A 21434-nucleotide genomic window follows, 5' to 3' on the forward strand; every position below is an offset into this window, starting at 1 on the left:
TTTTACCTTGAAACTGTTTAATGAAGGGGAAAAAAATATTTTAAACACAGACAAATACAATAATTGACAAACTGGTGACATGGGGGGGGGGGGTGTTTTATTCATTTTCTATGCTTTTAAACCATGAACATTGTGTTTACTTTTAAACTTCCTGTTTACGCAATCCAGATTGTCAGGTTTAAATTTAACTTTGACATGCAGTCCAGATTCCGCCACTAGACGGTGTAGTGGTTATGGCTGCAGACTCACAGTCAGAAGGTCATGGGTTCGAATCCCGCTCAGGAATAGTCCACATTAAATATTTGTTTTTACATTTATATTTTATTTTTACCTTGAAACTGTTCAATGGAGGAACTTTCAATGCTTCAGGAGGCTAAAACATTTTGGACAATGCTACCAACCTAAGTGGGAACAGTTTGGAGCGGGCCCTTCATCTTCCAACATTTTTGTGCACCAGAGCACAAAGCAAGGTCCATAAAGACATGGAGGACAGAGTCCTGAACTGAACGCCATAGAACACCTTTGAGATGAATTAGAGCAGAGACTGAGAGCCAGACCTTCTCCACCAACATCAGTGTGACCTGACCAATGAGCTTTTGGAAGAATGATCCAGAGTTCTTATAAATACTCTCCTCAACCTTGTGGACAGCCTTCCCAGAAGAGTTGAAGCTGCAATAGCAGCAAAAGGTGGAGCAACATCATATTGAACTCTGGGTTAGGAATGAGATGGAACTTTAGTTCAAATGTGAGTAAAAGCAGGAAAGCCAATACTTGTCCACATGCATCAGGTAACTCCAACCCCCACACAACCTGTTAGTTCAAATACACATTAGGTACTACATGCTGCATTAACATAAACATGTGCAAGTTAATGGCTCATCAGTGACCCACCATGACACATCAATGGGCTCTCGGACTAAAGGGGGGGAACTCTTCCCTGCGCAAATTTGCGCAGGCTCAGGAATCCTAGTGTTAATGTTTGTGTTTTGAATTGGTGTCTCTCCACATGTAGAGCATACACACCAACTTTTGTTTGGCTGCAGAAAAGTTATTCTGCATTCATGTGGAGTTGTTTTTATTTTATTTTATTTATTAATTTACTGTATTTATTTGTTGTTTTTATGACATTCATGTGTGTTTTCCAAGTTTGACAGTCACTTTTCCGATTGTCCCAACACCTCGTGAACACAGCATTTCTACACAAAACCAGTGATTGTTAAAGTCATCCCGAACACAACCATGACCGCAGATGTTCATCATCGACTTAAAGCTTGTGGTGGTCATGATGAAAGTGTGTTCACACCTGGAAGGCTCCTTCAGAGATGCTGTGCAGCTGGTTGTTGGCCAGGATGAGGTGCCTCAGGTTCACCAGGCCCTGGAAGTGGGAGTCGTCCAGGACGGTCAGGCGGTTGGCGTCCATATGCAGGGCGTGCAGCTCCTGGAGGTCAGCGAAGGTGTACGGCCTGATCTGGCTGATGGTGTTTCTGCTGAGGGTCAAGTGGATCTGGAGGTACAAACAACCACGGTCACTTCATCATTTTTGACTAATTTATCCTTAAAAAACTGGAGCTTCACCCCAATCAAGTGTCTATATCATCCAGTTAGAAAATATACATCATTTTTTCTGTATTCTTGAAAGAGTTTTGTCTTAATCTGAGGTTAAAACAGTCTAAAGGTGAATCCCTCCGACTGACAAGAACCACGTCCATCACTCAGTGAGAATCCATGTGGTTAATAACTCCGTCTGTCTGACACCAAACATGTAACCTCAGGAGTGTGACGACGCAAAGACGTATTCTATTGACTCTGAGAAAAGGTCAATGAGCATCAACACGTTTTAAAGGCGCTGCTTCCAGCGGGGACGTACGCGGCGCTCTGCAGATGCTCGGTGATTAAAAGCTCATCCTCCACGTTTCCCCGCGTGAGAGCAAACATCCTCTGAGCTGCTGCGGAGCCTCTAAAGAGGAGACGTTCATACGTGAAGGAGGCCTCCAGCTGAGGCGCCGATCAGGACATGTTTTTATGTGGCTGCTGCAGAGCCGCTGCAGAGCGCGGGGGATCATTTGTGAAATCCGTCCCATTCCAGAGTGCTGCTTTGTGAGGAGCAGATGTTCAGAAAATGGATTTGTCCCCAAAAATCCCTCTAATTTCTTGTTTCTCCTCTGAGAAAGCTCTAAACGCTGTGACACGCTCCTGAAAGCCCAACATTTGCTAAACTCCCAACACTTTATCCGTCTCAGTCTGACACGCTCCGAGTTAACGCCTCACCTTCCTCCTCTCCTCATCCTCAACCGGAAGCAGCCTAACCTGTTTGGGAAGCAGATGTTTCCCGTTTGCTCACACCTGTGGATTTGATGTCCAGCAGGTGGAGATAAAATAGACTCACCCGATTTGATTTGTTACTCATACATTTTGTGCATAAGTTCACAAATTATTATATTCAAAAATATACAGTTTACAAATGCACAAGTTAAAATGAAAACAGCTTGAAACTAACCACACACAAATCATTAAAAAGTATGCACAAATCACTTGTTATAACCACACAAAATCACATTTACACACAAATCTGAGGTGAGACTCTTTTCGCGTCTCCAAGATTCGTCTGTAAGTGATGTGTTTAAACGCTGCCAGAATGCTGGGTCATCAGAGTTTTCATTTCTTCCACTTTAAACTTAGATTGTGAATGCTGTCCGGTGAAACTTGACATTTTCCAGTTCTGTAAAGTTAGAAAAATATTCCCAAATTCGGACATCCAACCTCACTCTTCAAATGTTCAAATTCTTGTATTACCACAGAGAAGTGAGCTGCAAATGCATTTCAAAAGAAAAAAAGATATATATATATATATATATATATATATATGTATGTATGTATATATAAATATGTATGTTCCGCAGTGAAGACGCTGCAGGGAAAGTGCAATGGAGCGATGAGGACAGAGAAACTTTAGTGTTGAGTTTTAAAAAAAACATCTTTAGATTTTTTTTCTATTAATTATCGTAGCATATCTGTTAAAGAAAGTGTGAAAATGACAAGTTTTATCAGATAAGAATTCCAGCAGCATTTAAACGCATCATTTACCGACAAATCTTGGAGATGTGAAAAGAGTATATATATATATATATATATATATATATATATATATATATATATGTAAGGGATAATAACCCGATGAAGTGTGCATTATGAGAAATTAACGCACAACGCGGAGGCCTGAACTTGCTTCTACAAACTGCATTTATTTCTTATAATGCACACTTTGTCGGGTTATTATCCCATACATACTGTACATATATATATATATATATATATATATATATGAATTTGGTTTTTTGTGTGTGTAACACCATTTGTGCATAATTGTTAAAGATTTGTGAAAATAGTTAGTTTCAAGCTCTTGTTATTTTAATTTGTGCTCGTGTAAAAACTGTACTCTGTAATTTTTTTAACTTCATAATTTTTGTACTTGTGTTCAAAATCTATTGTATGAGTCACAAACATAGACGGGACTTAGAGAGAACTGGACTGACCCCCCCTCCCTCCGCTCGTCCCAGAAAGCCAAAATCCCATAGACTTCTATAAAATAAACGGCTGTTACTCAGTTTGTCAGAATAACCATTCTTGCTCCGGTGTTTCTTTTAAGATCCTGTTTCTGATTCACATCTTTGTAATTAAGTCTAGTTGCAGTTTAAATCTGTTTGCTTTAAATAAATTGTTAACATCATTTATTCTGAGCATCCTTTTGAGCCTCAATAGTGTCAAGAGTTCTGACCGACCGCCTCCGGTTGGTCAAAAGCGAATCAAACTGGAGGTCACGTGGATGTGGTCATTCTCAGCCTGCTCGCCGCTAACTGAAGGTGAAGGTGCTCGCAGGAGCTCTGACCAGGCTGGACATGTTGGCGAAGTCGCGGTGCCTCAGCGTGGTGATGAAGTTGTCCATCAGCCGCAGCTCGGCCGTCTGCCGGTCGATGTTGGGCGGGACGAAGAGGAGGCCCGTCTTGGCGCACAGCACGGTGTAGGACGGCAGCAGGTTCTGGCACGTGCAGCGCTTTGGGCACAGCATGGAGGGGAAGCAGGGGGGCAGGAACAGCAGGACGAGGACGGGGCAGACCAGCGAAGTGAGGGAGTCCATGGCTGCTCGCCAGCTGCAAGACAGAACATCAACCAGAGGATCAGACGGGCGACTTTAGGCGCCAAGACGCCAAGTTTACAGGTAAACTTCTTCTGCTTCTTACACGTTTGTGGCAAACCATGAAGGACAAAAGCATCAAGTATTTTTTGGAACATACTTCAACCTCATCAACATTAAAACACTGCAAATATCTGCTCAGAAAAAGCTTTAGCTGCAGCTTGTTCCCTGTCCCACACCTGAGCGGCCACAGCGTTTCACCATCAGCTGGTTTAAAGAGAGCAGAGGAGAACTTCTGCGTCCATTAGTGTTTATGTGCACAAAAAGGTCAAATCTTCCCAGTCAAGACAATAAAAGAACACAGAGCCTGCTTCTCTTCAGTTTGTGAGTTTAGGAGCTCCGAAGGAGAATCCACTCAATGAGGAGGAAGAAGAAACTAAAAAAAAGAAGAGAAACTTTTCCCTCCATGTTCTGCGGCTGCAGCACAGAGCTGCTGAGTGAGGATGGAGGGGAGCAACAGACCCCTGAGAGGGACAAATGTAAAGGACTGAAGACAAAAAACCCACCGAGAATTAAACGGGAAATCCTGGCAGATGTCTGTACCTGAATTTATGCTTTTCTGTTTTTATTTTTGAAAGCAAAAGATGGACAACAAACAACAAACAAGTTCTGAAAAGAGACTAAATCTGTATTTTAGTGTTGTTTCATTCTCTGAGTCAAAACTTCTGTTCCTTTGTTAAACTGGCTTTAAACTGGACGATCTTCAGGGAAAAAGCAGCAGGACAGACACTCTGTAATAATCTGCCTTAAATCAGACGTGTGACTGTGGTTCAGGTTAACAGTGTTCCACATCATTTTAACCACAGGAAGCCACAAAGCATCAGGTCATGAAACAGCAGAACTTTCTGGATTTACATCATGGAAGAAGAAGGAGGACCGATGAACAGAAGAGAAACCGCAGCAGAAAAAAGTCAATAAAATAGTTTTAAGTATAATTTTTTAAGTATAATTAAAATGAACTCCCAAACCAAACTAACGACGAAATTCAGATTCTATAATCGTCAGCTGCAAACTTTCCATGTTTTAGAAAAAGTTAACAAAAATGTTTATCTTTCCATCTTTTTCAGTTTCAGTTTTTTTCCCCAACAGCAGATAAACCTTTGTCTCGGACATTGACCCGGATTAGCGCGGCAGGTTTTTGGATTGTCCAGGTCCAACGTGTTCTCATTCCCATCTCGTTCTGTGTGCACGTGGGGTTCTGGGCCCTCCACGTCAGTTTTTGGCGTTTTGGCTGTACCCAACTCGTCATAACGTTCCCATTAAATCAGGGGACCCAACTTCTGGGTCACAAACCAGTACCGGTCCGAGGGTTGATTGGTATCAGGCCAGAGACCGGGAAAAATGTATACGCTAATCAGGGGTCCCCAAGTGGAAACGAGGCTTAACACTAATCCGGTACCTTAACTTAGTACCGGCTCCGCGTCCGTTACTGCATCCCGACGGTTGGGGACCCTCGATTTAATGGGAACAGCCAGCCCTTAAAACTTTGAGTTGGGACAGCCAAAACATCAAAAGGTGACGTGGAGGGGTCCTGAACCATACGCCTATATCTGACGAGTTGGAGTGAGAATGTGTCGGTGAGTCCATGGAGGGTCATAGAGAAGAGCGGCTGCATCTTAAGGGGGGCACAGGTGTGTCTGGCAGTTCCCTTGAGGCTCCTTTGACCACTTTAAGAGACGTCATGAAGATGGAACGTTCCATTGTCACGTGTGGTAACCGAATCGGAAAGTATTTGTAAGAATAAAGGAAGTTACACACACCTATGACTTACAGGTGATGCTGTCGTACCTTACGCTGCACTCAAGTCATTACCCTACGTGTTCTACAAGTGTTCACTACGACCTGTCGCCCGCAGCATACCCGTAGAAAAAAAGTACACTAACATTTTCTCTCCATTGAGCGGTCTACCACCTTGACATTTCCCCAGTACAGCTTTGACTATTTTCCACCCAGAGGTGGTCTGAAGATGTATGGTAACATGTAATAGTAGAAATGTTCATAACTCCATCTAAAACTCTGGATTCTCAGGTAACTTCTGTCATTTTTACAGCACTTCATGCAGAAAGAGAATTCTGGATTTCTCCGTCTGTGTTTTCATGCTGACTGATCGTTTTTAAAATAAGCACCAAAATCTGAACCAGTTAAGAAAATCCAGTTCTCTGTGAAGCCATGGTGACCCCCCCCCATCTCATTTATTTACACCCCCATCCTCAATTATCTGCGTTAATAACTGCCGATTTTGGTGTTCAGATGGATTCAGATGAATTTCCTGTAAGGAGCCGAGTCTCCGAGGAGCCCGGCTGCTCCGAACAGATTTAATTTGTTTAGCGGGTCGGCTTAGCGTGAGAAAAATGCAAAGCAGCTTCATTTCCAGCAGCAGCGCTCCTCCATCTCCCCCTCTCCTCTTTTGATCATCTGCTCCTTGGCTGAAAGTGGCTTTCATTTCACTCACAGCGCTCCTCTTCTCCATTCCCTCCATTAGACTCTCTACCTGCATCATCCCATCATCCCTCTCTGCCTCTCCTTTCAGATGTACTCCTCTCCTCCGACACAACAAACATCAATTTGTTTATCTTCCCTCCCAGTCCTATCATCACTCTTTACTCCCGTTTGAACCGCTGCCTCCATCCATCTCTTCAGTCCTGCCTTTTATACCTTTAAGAACATTCAGGCATTCATCTTCAGCAGTAACATCTTCATCATTTTTCCTGCCTCTGCTTGCTGCTCTTCATCATTTTCCTCTCAGAGTTTTCTTCTGCTGACTTCTGTTTGTCAAGTTTCCTTATTTTCAAACGGAGATCCTCCACATTTGCATGCTGCCGGCCTGATTGTGCTGAGAAGACGATAATGAAAAGTCTGATTGGAGGAAAACATTTGAATGTAGATGGAGATTGAACTGTGAGGATCATCCATCTGTCTTCCAAACAAACAGAAAACACAGCGCCAGATTCTGCTTCCTCTTCTCTGTTTGGTGACAGGAATTCATTTCAGTTCAGAGTGTCAGAGGGTTCATTTCCTCCAACCCGACTCTTCTGCCCGTTTGAGGGAGTTTCACCAGGAAAACCAGGTGTCAGCTGCACCTGATGGTTTCCATCTGACGAAGCTGAACTCTGGCTCCGCCTTCTTTCCTCTGTGGACGCTCACGTTGGGTTTGGAGGCGTCTTTCCCAGCTCTGGTCCTCTTTAGGACAGCGGATTCCTGTCAGGTTTCTAGATCGCAGGACGACGTGCTTCAGGAAACGCTGACTCACTCATTCTCTGACTATGACAGCTGATGTCTGTAAGGTTAGAGGAGTTCAGATTTGGGGGCGGAGCCTGTGTTCACAACCCTGGGAATTACTTTGTGGGCTTACATGAGGTTTTCTTCTTTAAAAACTTCATCTTTTGATTCATTTTAAAGAGGTATTTTCATGATGATTTTAGCAAAAATGTAAAATCTTGTGCTGTTTTCTAGGACATAGTTTCTGCAGAGGAGCAAAAGTTCATCAAAACTGAATTGTGAGCGGGACTGTTGGTGCAAAGAAACCCCTTGCTGAGAGATCTCTGTTTACACACTCTCCTGCCAGCTTACAGCCTCCAAAGCAGTGATCGACATCAGAGCTATCCAGATTTACCGTTCTGATCCAGATTCCAGCTCAGACCAGGAAAACAAAGACGTTCATGGATCTATTTGTCTGTGAGTGGATGCATCATAATGAGGCGGGGCATGGAGCTTGTGGCCCCGCCCATTATATTTATTATTCAAATATTTTCATTGTTATTTTTAATATTTCAAGTAATTTTATTTGTTTTTATCAATTTATTCCTTTCATTGTAAATAAAAGCACTGACCTCTTCTGAATGTATTTCTTCATCACAGTTATGATCTTTTATAAACAGTTTTTTTTCTGCTTCTGGTTCATGATTTGAATGTAGAAAACATCAGAAATGGCATTTTTACTTTTTTTATTAGATATGTTCTCCATCATCAGAATTACATCACAAGAACATGTTTTAAACACCAAACACACAATTTCTAACCTGTCCAGGACACTTTTTCTCTACAGTAGCTGGGATAGGCTCCAGCAGCCAAGTGAATCTAAAAAAGATTCAGTGAGTACTAAAGATGGATGGATTCATTCTTCTTCAGGAGACAGATTTAGAGATGCTTCCTGTCAAACACGCAGGCATTCAGACAGTGTAGTTCACTTTCGGCTTATCCCTTTCGGGGTCGCCACAGCGTAACAGCACCCACTGTTTCTCATCAGTCAGTGATTTGGCAGAGTTTTTACGCCGGATGCCCTTCCTGACGCAACCCTGTACTTGAGGGGCACAGGGACCCAGTTAGGCAGCAGCGTCAAGGGTCTTGCCTAAGGACCCAATCTGGGTGGGGATCAGTGGACAACCCTGGGAATCGAACCCAGGGCTCCTGGGTGCCAGCCCTTCACCTAGCCCACTGAGCCACCCAGCCGCTGCAACTTAAACCTTAAATAACTTTCAATATTTTACTCTCAATAAAAATAAATTTTGTCAAAATTATACAAGTTAGAAATGAGGATAACATCGGGTCATTAATAACAATAAAATAAAATGATCTGGAGGGCCGGATCTGGCCCCCGGGCCCTGACTTTGACACTATGTGGTTTCTTTAAAGTTGAGCTCAACTCTAAACGTCTGGACTGATACATGTGAAAGGACAGAACTGTCTTTGAATTGTGAATGGTTTAATTTTACACTGATTAAATCCTATAATATATGCATCCAAATGAATTGGATCAAAGCTCCCTCCATGACATCAAGCACCACTTCTGCAACTCTTCTGGGATTCTTTGTGTGGCGTACAGTGGAACTGATTAGAATAGACCGACTGGAGTGCACTAATTAGATGGTTAATTACTAATTAAAGTCATGTCATCTTCAAGCCGCGTTGGTTAGTATCCACTCCAACTCCGACTTCTGTGGGACATTTAGAGCGGTACAAACAAAAGCCCACAGCAACCAATCGGAGTGAACGCCAAAACAAAAACAGGTCAGAAACCATCTCAGCGGTTTTTCTGGTGTCATGACAACGTCTACGGAGGTCCAGCAGGAGAAATCTTTTGTGTTTTTATAAAATCCATCAGTTAAACACCATGTGCTCCAAAGAATCATCTCCAAACCATCTGAAATCTTCTCCAGTTGAGCTGAAGGATGTTGAAGACATTATGAGTGGATTAAGCTTTAGTTGAAACAATTAAAGCTAAAGAACTAAAACAAAAAGGACGCTTTACCCCATCCCTGGTGGGGGGGCAAGGCCCTGGCAACGGGGGCAGTGTCTCGGGGGGCTGCCCCTCTCTCCACACAGGGTGAAGGATCCCCGAGTTCTCTGGCCAGACCATGAGCCGAGGATCACACCACATCTGGTGTCCATGTCCCTGTGGTCCTGGTCCTCCAGCGCTGGTCCAACGGTGGGTCATGTTTATTAAACTCTTCAGAGACCCGCACCTGTCCTGGGAGGTGGGCGTCCCCTTGCTCTCTGATGGTCCACCTATGGGGTGGGTGGGTGGTTGCCTTGAACTTGGGGCAGGTCTCCCTTGGGGGTTGGGGTGGGGGGATGCCCAGGGCTCCTGGGTGGTGGTAGACTGCATGTCTGAGACAGTACACATTGTCTATAGCAGGGGTGGGCAAACTACAGCCTGGGGGCCATATGCAGCCCCTCAAACTCTGTAAACTCTGTAATCTTGTCCACCAAACTATGTAATCCAGCCTGCCAAACTCCAGCCTTTCTGTCTCTTCGTGGCCCTCAAGTCAGAAAGTTTCCCACCCCTGGACTTATACTTATACTCAAGTAAACATAAGAAGATAAGAAGAGTACTACGTTTTCTAAGGGGAACGTCCACAGTAATAAATCTGACCTCTGGGATATCCAGCTGCAAAGAAGTGATAACAAACACAGCAGTCCCACCAAAACCTGAACGATACTAAAAGATAAACCTGCTGAACGCTCCTCCTGCTGCAAACCTAAACTCTGAGTTCCTGGATGTCCGTCAGCAGCTGGAACCGTCACACACCAATCAGCTCAGACGGAGCCGAATGGCGAAGAACAAGTCCACAAACACAGCGATGCTCGCAGACAACAAGGAAACCGACTGTAAAACACAAACACTGACAGGATACAAGCAGGAGCTGAGGGAGGGAGAAACTGATGTGACTCGAGCATCTCAGCCAGAGCCCCAACGTGGACAGAAAACAGCCAGAGAAATTGCAGTTTCAATTAACATCAATCACTGTCTTCCTTACCAGTGTCACACTAATGGATTCTGCATAAGCACAATGCTTTAGCCGGCTGGATGTCATGGAAATTGTCAATTCTATTTAAATGTCATCACTGTTCATTACAAGCCACATAAAGCTGACAGCCTCAAACTTTAACCAGGAGTCCTAATCAGTATCCGTCTGCCAATTTACGGCGGACACACTTCCTGTTTATCATCCCGTTACTGTTGGCCACATTTATTAGGATTTCCATGTAATGAATGGCTAATGAAATGACAGGACAATCACAGGAAAATGTTGCCTTCCAAATCCCACCAATCAAGGAGACATCCTTAATTATGGAAGCTTCTCCAGGACCCGGTGACTTTCCTGTCAAGAGTAAATAAACAGGTGAGAATCACCTGTAAATGTAAGAATGGATGAACGGATGGATGGATCATTGATGCAACACTACACCGCTGTAACGTTTAAATTACAGTGGTAAATAAGCAACTCTTCACTAGCTTAAAGTGTTGGATCGTGTAAATGGTTGAGGAATCCCTGTGCTTCAGAAATCATGCATATTTGCTGTTATCTGGTATTAAAGCTTAAAGACGTTTTTATTTCAAACCTCAATGTTTGCAGATGATACAGTGACTTCTACATTAGGATCATTTGTGGCTGTTCCTTAGCAGCATTCATTCAGAGGAACCATCACGTCGTTCTGTTTGTGCTGTTTTTCTAAGTGAAAGAGGGAAAGTGCTAAAAAAATACAGATATCCTTCAATTTTCAAAGTACTCCAGGGTTTCCTTTTATACTATTTCCCTTCATACGATTAAAAATCCTTTAAAACTGAAGATTTTCACTCATACCAACACATTTTATCTGATGTCCTAAACTCTGAGCTGGAAATAATTATTGTAAATGTGGCAGAATGTATTTCTGTGACCTGATGAAGCTGATGAAGCTGATGAAGCTGATGAAGCTGTCTCAGTTGAAGCTTTTTACTGCAGAATACTAAACCATGGATCCAAGGTTCTCCAGAATCCAGCGATCAGACCTTATGAAACACAGAAAAGCACTGGACGCATCTGTTAATGTTTCAATTATCGAGCGTGTGGTGAAGTTTTCATCATATTACAACCGGCGCAGACAGTATTGATCACGGTCCAGCTGCTTCGCTCGACGGCGTGGAATCGGCCTCAAAGGCGGCGAAGATCAAAGTCTAACAGAGACGCGCTTCACCTTTCTCCAAATTCCAGCTAATAAGCCTTTGATCACGCACATCGCACCTCTCCAAATCAATGACTCTTGGATTTTTGCCACAGATCTCATTGGGTTTGCTCCTGTTTGATCACAGGCCTGTGTCCAATCGGTGATGAGGTGCGTGTTTCAGGGCTGAAGTAATTGGATGTGGGGATAATGTGGTTGAAGAAAGGAAAAACCTGCACGGCCTGCTGTCAGCCGCTCTAATCAGAGCTGTGTTTTTAATACTCGCTCCCTGAAAAACAAGGCTGCCGCCACACTTGAATAACATTCTTATGTTCACAAATTTATACAATTTTTCAGCGCTCTGCTGGAAGCAGAAGATTTATTGTGGTAATAAGCAAGGGCACCCAAGTGGCATTTGGCTTCCTTGTAAAGGCCAAGTGGGCTTTGCTTTGCATATTTAAGTGAAGGCGCCATGACTTCTGCAGACCCGCTTACTATAAAATGGTTGAGAGAGTCGAAAACAGAAAACGGAAAGATTATTCAATAGTCGTCACACGCTGCACAACCACAAGCAGCAAACTTTCAGTAAATTAAATTCATGCATGTCAGACCTCGTGGGTCTGAATCTGCTTTTTCTCCATGCGGGGTTATAACAGAAGCTGCAATAAAAGCAGCGGTTCATGCAGCGCGTCGTTTGCAGCCTGTAGGATCAGGCGCTGGTCTGGAACATCGGTGAGAAAGACCGGCAAAGACATGAGACGGCTTCTGATTTATGAACGTCAATCCTTTTAGGTTGAAAGACCTAAAAACAAGCTAGTAAAACAACATTTTCTCATTTTTTAAAATGTTTTATCAAAATGAAGCTATGTCCAAATCCCCTCCTGACTCCCTAACTCCTAAAAACAATATAGTTCAGGACTATCTAGTGCCCTGGATTTTAAAAGTAATTTGGACACCATGCTCACTATTTTACTTTTTCTTCTCTTCTTCTCGCTCAAGAACACCGCTTCACTGGTGGACCCAGACATGACAACGTGTTTGTTGGTGCCTCTGTAGAACTCTCCAAAACAAATAAACCAAAGCTACTCGCTTAACATCATTCTTTTTTTTTATGATGAATTCCAGAACAACTTTAGTCAATTTGGCGTCAAAAGAGGCGGCTGACATGAATCTGACGCACCGGCCACGTCCAGTGTGAATGCAGCATGACAGTGGCGCCAGTTTATAACCACCAGAAGCACCGCCCAACATGGGCGGGGCAAAACAGGAACCAAACCAGCAACCCTCCAAACGACGTTCTACCTCTGCATCCTATGTCCAACATCGTGTGATCTGATGGTCATCTGTAGATTAAAAAATCCTTTTAGAGCACAAACACCAGAAGGATTGTAAAACACCTTTGTGGCCGTCACCATCTTGGCTGGATATGATGTCATCACAGCCCTTCACGAAAGTTTGCAGGCCTCCAAAAAGGTGTGGCAAACTTGTCTTTGGTTTTTAGAACACTGGAGCTCCAAGTGTTGATGCTGTTTATTTCACAGTAACTATTTCCCCATCAATGTGGATTTAAGATGCAAATAATGCGTAGTTAATGTGTAATGAATGTGTAAATAATGTGTAAATAATGTGTAATTAATGTGTAGTTAATGCATTATTAATGTGTAATTAATGTGTAATCAATGTGTAATTCCAGTATATTTTGGCACATGTCACTTTTCTGCTTTAAAATCTACTGGAATTACATTAATCACATCAATGTTTGAAAGCGTAAAGATTTTGTGGTTTACCGTCCTCAGCGACATCTCAGGTGCTAAAGGGTTAAAACCTGTAGAAAGACTCCGCCTCCATTTAAGCACAAATTCTCCTCAAACATAAAGTAAGGATGGTTATTTCTGCTTTCCTGGCCGTGCATCAGAACCAACGGTTGCACCGGAGAATGTTTCATTTGAATGTGGACTTCTTTAATTAAATTTAGCTTAATTTGTTTTTTCCTATTTGTAAAAGGAAGACTTTGAGGCGCGGAGACTTGAGGTAATTTCATCAATTCTTGTCTGCAGAGGTGGGGGACCAAACTACAGAGGTTTCTAATGAAGGTTTGTCGTCTCCGTGGGCTCCGGGAACCCTCTGGTGACATTATCACATCATTTGCATTTCTCAGACTCCCCTGGGAAGAGCTCATCTACTGAACAAACAGGAATACCATTATCACTGCCAGCCAGCAGCACAATCACAGACTTCTACAGAGATGGTGACGACGCTTCGCTGATGACAATTAGAGATGCCTCCACTGAGCGGGAAGAAAAAACAAGGCAGGGAAGTCAGTCGACTGATGAAGGGATTGTTCCCCCCGGAACAGAATTTGATCTTGGATTTTTGGAACAAAGGGACCATAAGTTTGGCAGGAAGTGGTCATCAAAAGAAGCAATAATGTGTTTGTTTTTCTGCATTTATACCTGAGAAAAGATGGACGTCGTTCATCTCCCTGTGAGGATCCATCAAAGCTTTAGAGGAAAACGTAATCTGGGAGTTTCTGGAAGTTATTCTCAAACGTGTCGGCCAAACTGAAAAAGCTCTAAAACTGTGAGGCCTCAAACGTTCTCCTGTTTGTTTTGTGAGGAATTAGTTTGGTTGTTTTCCCTGACAGTCCTTGACGTCTGGATCCTGACGCTCCACATGCAGAGTTTGGAAGGACTGTTTTCAGTCATTTTACAATTTAAATAGGACAACTACTGCTGTTTATTGGTGATTGTGTGCATGCATGGCATTATGCTTGAGCTAATTTTGAATAACTTTGCATAATCCTGGAATGCAGATTTAACCGCACAAATGAAGATGACATTTTAAACTCCAATCAGCTCTCCGAGGACGCCGTGCTCACCGCCGCCTCGCGCTAATGTGAATGCTAATATGTGGGCCTTTGCAGTCCTGCATGAGGAGTTGGGAGTGTTCACTTTCATTTTACCGAGAGCTGGTTTGGCAAAAGGCTGTAACAGAGACAAGTTTACGCTAAAAAAGTCCACCAGTAGTTTCAGTTCGGTATTAATGATGTTTGTTGAGTAAAGAACAGCAGGTTTCCTTCAGAGCATCGAGTTTTTCTTTGGCTTGAATGGAATTAAAGGTGCGACTCAATCATTCAGCTCACAGAAATGCTGTCAAAGCCTTTGTGCATCACGATGCTGCTCGAAATGAGACTTATGTGCAGAAAAACACCTATTTTTTATTTCTAGGGCCTAAAAATAACGATCTAAACAGATCCAGGATTGTTTTTGCTCAGTTATCACTGAGGAAAATTTCAAAATCTTTGGATGTTTAGGCTAAGATTCCAACAATAAGTCATGAGTGTCAAACTCAATCACACAAGGGGCCAAATCCAAGACACACCTGAGGTCGCGGGTCGAACAGGAGAAACATTTATTGAACACTTTGAAACTACATTTTAAAAACTGTAACTTTTTAACATAATTATGAGCTGATATATTACCTGCAATAGTGTGAATGCTGGAAACTGAATTTGGCTGCCAAAAATGCTGAAGCTGATAGCCACTAAAATATTAGCAAAATGCCAAATTAGCCTAAAAAACAAACAAACAAACAAACAAAAAAACTTAAGTTAGCCAGAACAGTTAGCATGTAGCTGAAAAATTGGCTAAATTCCAAAAGTGCCTAATTTTTTTTAAAAGCCTAAATTAGCCAAAACAGCTAGCATGTAGCTAGATTCAGAATCTATTGGAATTATCGTGTTAATGGTTGAAAAGTTACATTAAATATAAGAACTTATACCTGTGAGTGAATACTGGATTCTGATTGGCTGCTGGGTGTGAATTAAAAAGTGATAAACCACACCTAAAAAAATAGTCAAATAGTACGCTTTTTGTGAAAAATGAGCTAAACCTAAGACATAACAAGAATAAAGTACTAAATGTTGATTGGATATTTATTTATTTTGTAAATGACTACGGTATAAGCTGGATAATACCCGACGAAGTGTGCATTATGAGAACTAACGCATCAGATGGTTCAGGCCTCCGCGTCGTGCGTTAATTTCTCATCATGCAGACTTGGTCGGGCGTTATCCCTTACATAAACACCCACAGTCTGGGACATCTTCAGACTATGATAGTTCAGACTAAACAACCGTTTTCTGATCATAATTCTCACAGTTCTCAGAGTCAGTGAACGCACCGAGTCTGAAGTTACCACTCTCATCCATTTTTTATGGCCCCTCTTGTTAGCCCCGCCCCCAACGCGCCAAAACAGTTCCAATTCGAAAACGAAAAGTCTAAACTCAAAAAAATTGTTTTGAAACCTAAAAAACAACATTTGAAGCTGAAAATAATTGTTGATTTTAGAATAGCGAAAAGTTTAGGACATTTTACATTATTTTTAGCCAAACACCAAATATTTTTTTTCAACTTTTTTTTATTTGGGTTTTAAATAATTTTGGCACAAATTTCATTTTTTTCTTTATGAAACTTTTTGCCTTTTTGTGGTGCCATAACAAATGAATTTATCCTTTATGAATAAAGTTCAATTGAATTCAGTTTAACTCCATATAAATGGAGTTCCTGAACTTGATGCAAAGGAGGGAGTTCATGTTGGATGTCCTAAAGATTTTAGATTTTAGATAAAAAACAAACCAGCTGTCAGTTTATTGTTTTAGATTTATTACTTTTTTTTTTAGAACTGAAGTTTGTGCATTTCGATTGGCAGGTGGGCGGATCTAACGGGGTCACACATCATTATGGCTCCGCCCAGCCGCTGTTTTTGATCACTGTTCAGGTGAACGTTCCCACACGTGTTGCAGAAACTCAGAAGAAAAGAAAAGCGGCGTGACCCGAGCAGCTGATCAGAGCGGCAGCAGCTGCTGCTGCTGGAAATATTGATCCTCTCCAACCACAAACCTCAATATTTCCTTCTGTTGCATCACAGCCGTGGAGCAGCAGGTGGGAGGAGCTTGTTTTTAAGAGTATTGTCGGAATGTCCAAATGAATCGCACTAAAAATACAGAACAGAAATAATAATAAAAGCACCAGTTTCTGTGAGTAGCTGCTTGTTCTTCTGCTGCAGCGTCTTTACTTACAGGGAGATTTTCTTCTAAATGAAGTTTAAACAGGAGAAAAACACGAAGAGCAGCAGGACTGGAACTGGGAATGACCTGGAACGAGTTTGTGTTCTCCGAGGAAAACGTGCCTTTCTCCTGTCGGTCGCCATGTTTTCAGAAGTCATCTTTTCCAAGGATCACACAACCTGCAGCTCAGGAAGTTCTCTCGTTTATTCCTTTAATTTCCCCCTAAAACTCACAGAACTGAAAAACGTTTGAGGTGTTGATCAATAATCAATCTGACCCGTCGATCAGTGAACCACTGCTGTGACGTGTGTTTGAGGTTGAACTGTTGAGAAGGACTGAATAAATACATCTAAGGATGACACGTTTTCCTTGTTGCTTTGAGAGAACTCCTCAAACGTTAAACAAATCTGTGGAACTGAACTGCTTTGTTATCAATCAGGATGACTGAACTCCAGGTTTTCACACAGGAAATCAGTTTGGTGGTGATAATGAAAAGCCGAGCGGAGCTTCAGCTCTGAACCGCACAAACACTTCCTGAAAGCAAACAAAGCGCGATAAGATCGCTGCTCGCACACGTACCTGACAGCGATAAGCTGGAGCGCCTGTTTGCTGTTGACGGAGGATAACCATGAGGAGAGAACGAGGAGGAACAGACCGAGACGCTCCTGCTGCATCGTTAGATCACAACAGACAGAACAGTCCTCCCCAAAAACATCTCTGCTCCAACAGCTGACGGATACTTCCAGCTCTTCAGGAAAAGAAGACATCAGATCCTGTTAGATCTTCACTGATGATGTTCAGATTGAACTTCAGAGGAAAATGTTTTTAGATTCTTGAAGGATGTTAAATCACGTTTCACTGAACAGTAAAAACAGACTTTAGATAGTTTTGATTTCCATCTGTCCATCATCCATCCATCATCCATCCATCATCCATCCATCCATCATCCATCATCCATCCATCATCCATCATCCATCCATCATCCATCCATCATCCATCATCATCCATCATCATCCATCCAGGAAAACAAAGACGTTCATGGATCCATTTGTTTGCATCAGAATGGGGCGGAGCTGAGATTTGAAGACCTGCTGATTCTAGCTTCTACTAAACAACTACAAGCTTTTCCAAAGTGCATTAGTGCTTCGGCTCCTGATCTGATTTGAATAAAGAAATACTCAGAAATGCAGTTTTAATCCTAATTTTCTTTATACATCATTAGAAAAATGCTACAAGAATATGTTAAAAAGACCAAAAACAGATTTGATCTGAGCGGGTCCTTAAGATCTATAATTGTTTATATTGAGATCCTTTACCAAATAAATTATTATATTTATTCTGACAGAAGCATCCGGAGTTCTTCCATGGAAAAAGATGAAAAATGACCTGATGGGCTCTTTGGTGCATGTGGGGATAAACGTCCTTTAGAACCAAAGAGGAACGTAGATTGCACACTTGACTCCGTCAACCAGGACCAGGCCTGTGCATAGGCCCGGCCCTGGCTACCTAGGGCGCCATCTGGTGGAATGGGGGCCAAATCCCAATGAATATATTTTCTTTTCTTTTTTTTTGTTAAACAGTTTGACAGAGCACTCATTTAATGTAAAAATAATAATCTAAAAATGTAAATAAAACAACTGAAAAGTTTTATGTAATCATGAACTGCTGTCTTTAACAGCTAAGATCGTTATTCTGTCCAATGACTTATTGGCTGATCGGTGGTGCAGTCAGATCACGTCTTTGATTTTAAACACAGAGTTACCCGGTGTGAGCCCCGAATCTGACATTCTTAATCTCTACGAGGAACGCCAAACTCTTTTTTCACCTATGGCGCCGTGCAGCCTGGACCGGGCCTGCTCTAACCCCTCGTGGAAACGGCCCTTTGCTCCAGGAGCTCCTCACCAGATCCTTCCTCCAGTTTGCTCGGTTTAAAACCAGTGAAGACACAATCGCTCTGCAGGACATCAGCATGAAATCTCTCAACTGATCCACCGTGATCCAGATGTTCAATCTGATCCCACAGGAGGAAGTATGAGCGGCACACTGAACTGAATGGAGGCTGAGCTGCTCGTTAAACAGGCCACCTAGTGGTCAAAGGTGACCATTTCCTGTTTGCTTTGGTACGTCTGATGCAGCTGGATCCAGTAAATTCATATTTTCCTATGGAGTTAGTGTGGCCACAGTCTGCTCCAGCAGTGAAACTCCTCCTCCTCAGATCTGTCTGCAGCCTCTTTGCTGACATCAGCATTAATCAAGCGTTCCAGTATTCCCATGCCAGCGCTCACATGCATGTCCGTATTTACTCCTGCACGTCTCCGGAGCCAGAACAGAGGCGAGATAGCTCACGGCGAGGAAAGGTGTGCTGTGAGCAGCAGCTAAATGAAGAGATGAGGAAGTCAGCAGGAAAGCTGACATCTCCGTAATGCGGCAGAACATCCTGTACTCAGCACAAACACACCAGAGTCAAAACAGAGCAGGACACTTCTGTTTAGGACACAAAAGCTGCTTTCAGACGGTTACCGTCCGCTCTGTCGGGTCGGACTTGTTCTGGTCCATTCAGGACGGGGTTTTACTAGTTTCTTTGTGGTTGGACCGTAAAAAAGAGAGCAAAGGCAGGAGCAGAGATGAAGTTTTGACACTTCCAGAGAGTGCTGGTCCTCTGGGACTTCCCCTCACAGATACCTCTGGAGTTTTACAGAGAACCGTCGGGGAAATAAATCAAAGACATGCAGAGAGTGTCAGATCCTGGGGGGTGGAGAGCACAAACGCTTTATTAATGCCAGAATTCAGAGGGAAGCTGCTCGGCTTAGAGAACGTCCACGCTGAGAGGGGCGAACGTGACCCGAGGAAAAGATTCACCGATTAGCGTGGAGATGGGCAGCTGAGTGGCAGACTTCTGAAAAGAAAACTCAGTTTTTTTTTCCATTAAACCATAAAAACGCATTTATTTGACAAGGATGTTTCCAGCGTCCTTCACGAGGAAGTGAAAGGACGACCCTCAGCATTCAGTCAAGATGAAAGGATGTGCCGAGTGAAGAATACAAGGACGGAGATCTTGATGCGTTCATCCGAGTCGTATTTTTATTTCAATGTGGAAAATAAACTTGATTGAAAGGCCAGAGAGTGTCGGTGAAGTCCCACTTCCTTTTACTGCTTCCTGCTGGACCTCAGAACCGTTCTGGTTCCTGCTCCAGATTTCAGCTTTCAAACGAGGCGGACCATCAGAGGAAATGGGAATCTTGCCCTAAAATTTCTCACTTTTCTTCAGATTATCAATAGAATAGAAACCAGCTGAAACCATGGAGACCACGTATCCACAGACGAACCAAAGACAGAAGGAACTCCTTCTTCTTCTCCTTTATCCTGCTTTCCCATCTAAAGCTTGTGTTATGGCAGTTCCTCAGTAGCAGTTTAGTTTCCCCTTAAAGTCTAACTTCTAATATATTCTTATCGGTTGTAAAATCCTTCTTGAGGGTCTTTTAATCAAGATTACGCTGTTTCTAGCAGAATAATAAAAAAAGTCTCACTTTTTAAGACAGTTTCTGCAAAGCAGCAGGAGTTCATTTGAAATTCACCCTGTGAATTGTGGGCATGGAAGTTAGCCTCTGCTAATTTCCCGTCAACCATTTGTTTACACTCTTTTACAAGCTTCCAGTTCCTCGCACTCCACTAAAATATCGACTAGTATCAGAGGTTTCCAGCCGTACAGTTTAATCCAGATTCCAGCTCAGAAGAGGAAAACAAAGACGTTCATGGATCTATTTATTGAGCGCTCTGTCTCCGCCTCTCCTCTCCCGAGTACTGACTGCACTTCATCTCCCAGCAGCCCCAGCGCACACTTCCTGGATGCCGCTCAGCTGTCTCTCATTTTCCAATCACCTACAAGACCCGTTGGATCAATTAACAAATGTTCTGTAATTTAAAATTTTTGATTTGAATAAACCATCAACTCAAATTTTTGATTTGATGAAAACTAATCATTTGAAACGTCACAAGCTTTCATTCATTGATCCAACGTTTCCCTTTTTTCAGTGTATACAGACGGCGCTAAAAAACGTTCCATCTGATTCCTCCACAGTTGGGGTTTTAAGATTATTTATAAATAAAACTAAAACATGAAGAATTCTAATAAATGAATAGAGTTTTTCTGTCTTTAAAATATGCAAAAGGAGTCTTTAAAAAATGATAAATTCCTCTTCAGGCAGCACATAAACATGAATGCGCTGCAGACATCCGCTCAGACTGATAGATGCAGACCGGAAATGACAGGTGGCAGTGAAGCTTCTGCTTTCCTGACCCGGGTAGCCGAGCAGCCGGAGGTCAGGACCCCGGGGGCTCTGTTGTCTTGAACGGACCGATGCCGCCGGCCCTAATCAGCCCGAACAACAGCACCGAGGTCCGGCCAGGAGGCGAGGTCAAGCCCGCTGCAGGGAGGAAACGAGTCCTCCAGGACCTCTGCTGGAAGCACAGAAGCATGGCTAACAGCGAGGAGCCCCCGCCTGTCAGGGAGCAGAGGACGGCGGGTAAAAGGCTCCGCCCCCTGAGGCTCTGGCAGGTGCAGAGCTCGCCATCGCCGGGATGCCTCTTCTTTACAACAGTCCTTAAATGTCTCATGAATCCAGATTTAAATCTGCGTTTGTAGCTTTTCATTGCGACAGTGTGAACCGGGGTTTGGAGGAAAAGTCCAACCAGAAAAGTTGCATTACCTGCGTGAAAGCTAGTGTGAATGCTTTTTGAGAAAGGTTGCAG

General features: G+C 42.9%; 1 protein-coding gene across 5 annotated transcripts in view; it reads right to left on the reverse strand.

Annotated features, from left to right (window-relative positions):
- The window catches only part of si:cabz01090165.1 (uncharacterized protein LOC100333421 homolog), a 305072-nt gene that overhangs the window by 34968 nt on the left and 248670 nt on the right, over window positions 1-21434 (reverse strand). For all 5 annotated transcript variants that reach the window (XM_036215075.1, XM_024276868.2, XM_024276867.2 and 2 more), the window contains 2 exons: window positions 3887-4148; window positions 1304-1504 (listed from right to left, as the gene is read on the reverse strand). In XM_036215075.1, the coding sequence (XP_036070968.1) occupies window positions 1304-1504; window positions 3887-4135 (450 nt within the window). In that variant the 5' untranslated portion in view covers window positions 4136-4148. The remainder of the gene's footprint in view (window positions 1-1303; window positions 1505-3886; window positions 4149-21434) is intronic.

The sequence above is a fragment of the Oryzias melastigma genome, linkage group LG13 (genome assembly GCF_002922805.2).
Source record: "Oryzias melastigma strain HK-1 linkage group LG13, ASM292280v2, whole genome shotgun sequence".
In the NCBI taxonomy this organism is placed as follows: Eukaryota; Metazoa; Chordata; class Actinopteri; order Beloniformes; family Adrianichthyidae; genus Oryzias; species Oryzias melastigma.